We start from the raw sequence: 4,484 nt of genomic DNA on the forward strand, positions 1-4,484 counted from the left end.
ATGAAACAGTCTATATTAAACACATTCTATAGCTTTATAAATAAACTAAACAACAGATAAATACTGTAAACAAACAAAAAAACATACCTATGAAGGCTAGTATTGCGACCATATCGCTTCATAGCAATAGTAGTAGTATGTAATAGTAGTGGTTATAGTAATGATACCCACTGTAGCAGTGGTAGTAATAGCGGTGGAATTTTACTGGGGTCTAACATAAGTGCTTGGAAGCACGAGCAGCAATACTTTACTGATAGCCATTCAAGCTTATTCTCCTAACACTCTAGACACACACACACTATATATATATATATATATATATATATATATATATATATATATATATATATACATACATGTATATACATACATATATATAGTGTGTGCATGTATGTGTGTATATATATATATATATATACATACATGTATATACATACATATATATAGTGTGTGCATGTATGTGTATATATGTATATATATATATATATATATATATATATGTGTGTGTGTGTGTGTGTGTACAGGGTGTTTGTAGGAAGAATGAAAATATGAATGAGGTTTGGATTGGACAGAAACAATTAATACTAGAGTAATACGAAAGAGAAAGCAATGTGTGTATATATATATAATTATATGGGTGTGTATGAGAGAGAGAGATAGTGGAAGTAGCGAATGTGAATGTGGAGCTGACAAAAGAATATAAGAGTAAATAGTGAGAAAGAACGTTGACAACAAACAAACAATAAAGAATCTCGTGCGCAAAGATTTGTTTGTTTCATTTTTGTATTCCGTTGTTCTGTTATTCTCTCTACTACCGAAGCATTCGAGAACGTGAATGTTTATTATTTTTCTTTTTTTTATTAATTTTTATTTTATTTTTTTTGCACCGTCGAGTTCTATTAGTCTCACTTTCTCATTACATGCACAAATTCTTTCGATATCTCTCATATATATATATATATATAATGCATATTTAAATATATATACATATATATATCGACAATAGCATAGCAAAAACAAAAGAAAAGCAAATTAATACATACCCAACGCATCTAAACGACGATAGACAATTACAGACATTAAGTGGAAGCAGACAGACTGACAAATCCGGAAAAGACTTATCAATGACACACACACACACAATGAGATAGCTGCAGATAGATTTCCCAATTATATATATATATATATTATAGACAGAGAGAGAGAGAGAGAGAAAGCTATTAGTATCTTTATTCAGTACAGGTAGAAAAATATACTGAGATTGACTTACAAATATTTTTAATACTTCCATCACAAGCACAAAGCTGTTACCATAGAATGACTCATTATATATATATATATATATATATATATATTCTTTCATTTCGTTCCAGATTTCATAATCTAATTAAATACATGCACAGACATAATATAATGATACACTCTAACACATTTAGCGGTTACTCTTATATTGCTTTTCAAGCGAAATGGAGTCTGGAATTTCATGATGGAATACAAATAATTATTGTTGCAATAACAATTGCTGTAATAATAGTAGTAATAAGATGTAAAACGAGAAGAAGTAAAATTTAAAAAAAAAAAATTGCGGATAGAGAGAATGGGAGACTATATGACTAGTTCGCCACTCTTAAGATGAATTTCTTTGAAGTGTCTAGGCATCTACACACTGACACACATAACTTACACATATTGGTTGTGATAATGTTGTTGTTGTTGTTGTTGTTTTAACCACAGGTCATCCTTAAGTAGATTTATTATCAAATGCGCTACGTCTAGTCTTTTATTCGAGCATAATACATCTAATACAATGTCAGTTTTAGATACCAGCTTCTTTAAGATATGAAGCTAAGATCTAAAGGAAATTTTACTGCTATTTTTAGCAAGTCGAACGACCAGGTAGAGGCTCCCTTGTTGGCTCGTGATAATTATAGGCTGTTTGAGGTGGACAGCCAGATTAGTCAACAACATCCAAGCCGAAACAACCTAGTTCCATACACAGTCATCGTGATACAGGTTAATTTATGTATGCTCCAAAAATGAAAAAAAGAAAAGTAGGGCTTCTTTTTTCATGCATTTACCGAAATAATTACTCATTTTTCTTTATTTATGCGCGCATAGTGATGAAGAAAATTATTAGTTCTCATGCCAGGTACGTGCGCGTGTTGTGTGTGTGTGTATATATATATATATATATATATATATATATATATATATGACACACACACAATTATCAGGTGAAGGTAAAATATTAAAGGATTCATTAGATTAGGAAGCAGGTTGGGGGTAGGGAGCAACGAAAGGTGTCAAAACAACCCTGAGTTGTTTAGCCCCAGGTCAACCTTCCCTGACTAGATTCATCATCATAGGCGCTCCAAATGTGACCATATTGTCTCTTCTTTCAAATAGATATAGTGTACTGCTGACAGCATTATCGAGTGTGTCCTTTTTTATTTTAGAACGGTATAGTCTGATCTGAAGGTCTGACATCTATTTCTAAAGAAAGGTCGTACAGGCTCCCTTGCTGATTCGTGGAAGCATGACTAATCGGTTGTAGCTACAACGGGTGAAGAGGAAGGTACCAAGAAATTCTTCGTGGATGCGACGAGAGTTCAATAAACAAATAATCTTTGGTAACTAAAATTAACACAGATTTTTTAAGCTTCACCAACAAACAAGATATTATCAATGTGGTATCCATACCTTTCCCAAGGGTTTTAGCAACATAAACTGAGGTTAAGAAAAAAAAAAATTATTTTTTTGACTGGAAATCGAACTCTGTTTTGTATATTCGGTTCGCCGGGAGGTTATTTTCTCATCTATACAACTGGCTAAAATTACCTCATATTTTTGGTATGACGTGATTTGTTCGCACTGCTCTTTATACACACTGACGCACACGCATATATGTATACACGTTTAGAAAACATTTCATTCTGAAATTTCATATATATATATATATATATCGGACTAGCTCACTGTGTGTGTGTGTGTATCTCTCTCTCTCTCTCTCTCTCTCATATATATATATATATATATATATATATATATAAGATACACACGCACAGAGCTAGTCCAGACAGGATTCTCACATACACAGAGCCGAAGTAAACGCTTGAAAATTCTTATTACAGAAATTGTGCACATATTAAACAGACATATATATATATATATATATACACACACATTTAAAAGTTACAAATACATTGGATTCAGTTCAGACAATTATAAGATTATCTATACACAGGCACGCCAGACACATACACGCAAACGCAATTAAACGCACACACGCAATGCGTATAGATTTCACAGAGGAAAGACAATTTCGACTAAATTAAAAGAAAATTGCAAATTTAGGATATAAAAGGAAAAAAAATAACATCCATGATTGAAATAAATACATAACACAACCCATATAGATAACAAGCACACACACAGATCAGGGACACACGCACAGAAAAACATATCTAAGATTCCTTTAAGTCTGCATAAGTAATACATATGGAAGTAAATCTCAATATATAAAAATATGGATATAAAAACAAAGATTAGAAATAAAAATAGTTTTTTTTTTCTATAATGCGGACAAGTATTTTTTCTGTGCGAGAAATACGTATATTTTAATTCCCAGAAACTCAGCTTGAATTTCATTGAAAAACAACTTTGACAAAACTGAAAGAAAATTCTATATGAAAAGAAAAATATATAAAGAATCACATCCAGGATTGATATTGGCCTTTGAATTTGATAAATGCGTAAATAAAAAGCCTTACCATCAGATCCAATAACGATTAAATTATTTTCATCCATTTTAAGTAAACTGTAGCAGCTGTTTTCTTCTTGGTAGAAGTAATAAGCTCTTTAGCCTGGTTTTAGAACAGATAGAGGCTTTTTCTGTTGTATCTCTTCTGTTCGTTTGGGAGACGGTCTCTTTTTCTTTCCTTAAGTGTAACATCCAGGACAAAATAGAGGTAACAATTGCTTAGTGGTTTGCTGACTGACCGTCGTCCGTCCGTCCACCCGTCCGTATGACGGCCACACCCGGCTATGACAATAGGCGAGACACAGTAATAAAGAAGACATATACATACGTATAATAAACATTCAGCCAACACATACACACACGCACAATACTTAGAAAATGATCGGTGGTGAATCAAGCAGCAGTAGTAGTAGTTTACACTAATTGAAGTCTCGGCGAGTCGGTCACAGCTCTAAAAACAAACACACACATTTACATTAACAATATATATATATATATATATATATATATATATATATATATATATATATATATATATATATATGCGGGTATATATGAGTGTGTATTATCGAGAAAGACAGACGGTGCTTGAAGCTAGACTACAACAGAAGAGCCATCCTATTTCGGTTGTCAGCAGAAATATGGACTTTTTCCAAGCGAATAGCGCCATCAGTTAACACTGTTGGAACATTAAATACATCCTTGTATTAATTGGCTTGCTATA

General features: G+C 32.3%; 1 protein-coding gene across 6 annotated transcripts in view; it reads right to left on the minus strand.

Moving 5' to 3' along the window:
* The window catches only part of LOC106882913 (uncharacterized), a 168,870-nt gene extending 164,612 nt beyond the window's left edge, over nucleotides 1-4,258 (minus strand). The window contains exon 1 of one of the 6 annotated variants that reach the window (XM_052968693.2): nucleotides 3,771-4,258. In XM_052968693.2, coding sequence (XP_052824653.1) covers nucleotides 3,771-3,807 — 37 coding nt within the window. In that variant the 5' untranslated portion in view covers nucleotides 3,808-4,258. Of the gene's footprint in view, nucleotides 1-87; nucleotides 290-1,043; nucleotides 1,191-3,770 lie in introns of those variants that run through there. The other 5 variants (XM_052968694.2, XM_089354131.1, XM_052968696.2 and 2 more) reach the window with 5 other exon arrangements.
* Nucleotides 4,259-4,484: the final 226 nt, after the last annotated feature.

The sequence above is a fragment of the Octopus bimaculoides genome, chromosome 6 (genome assembly GCF_046866305.1).
Source record: "Octopus bimaculoides isolate indiv1 chromosome 6, ASM4686630v1, whole genome shotgun sequence".
Taxonomy (NCBI): Eukaryota; Metazoa; Mollusca; class Cephalopoda; order Octopoda; family Octopodidae; genus Octopus; species Octopus bimaculoides.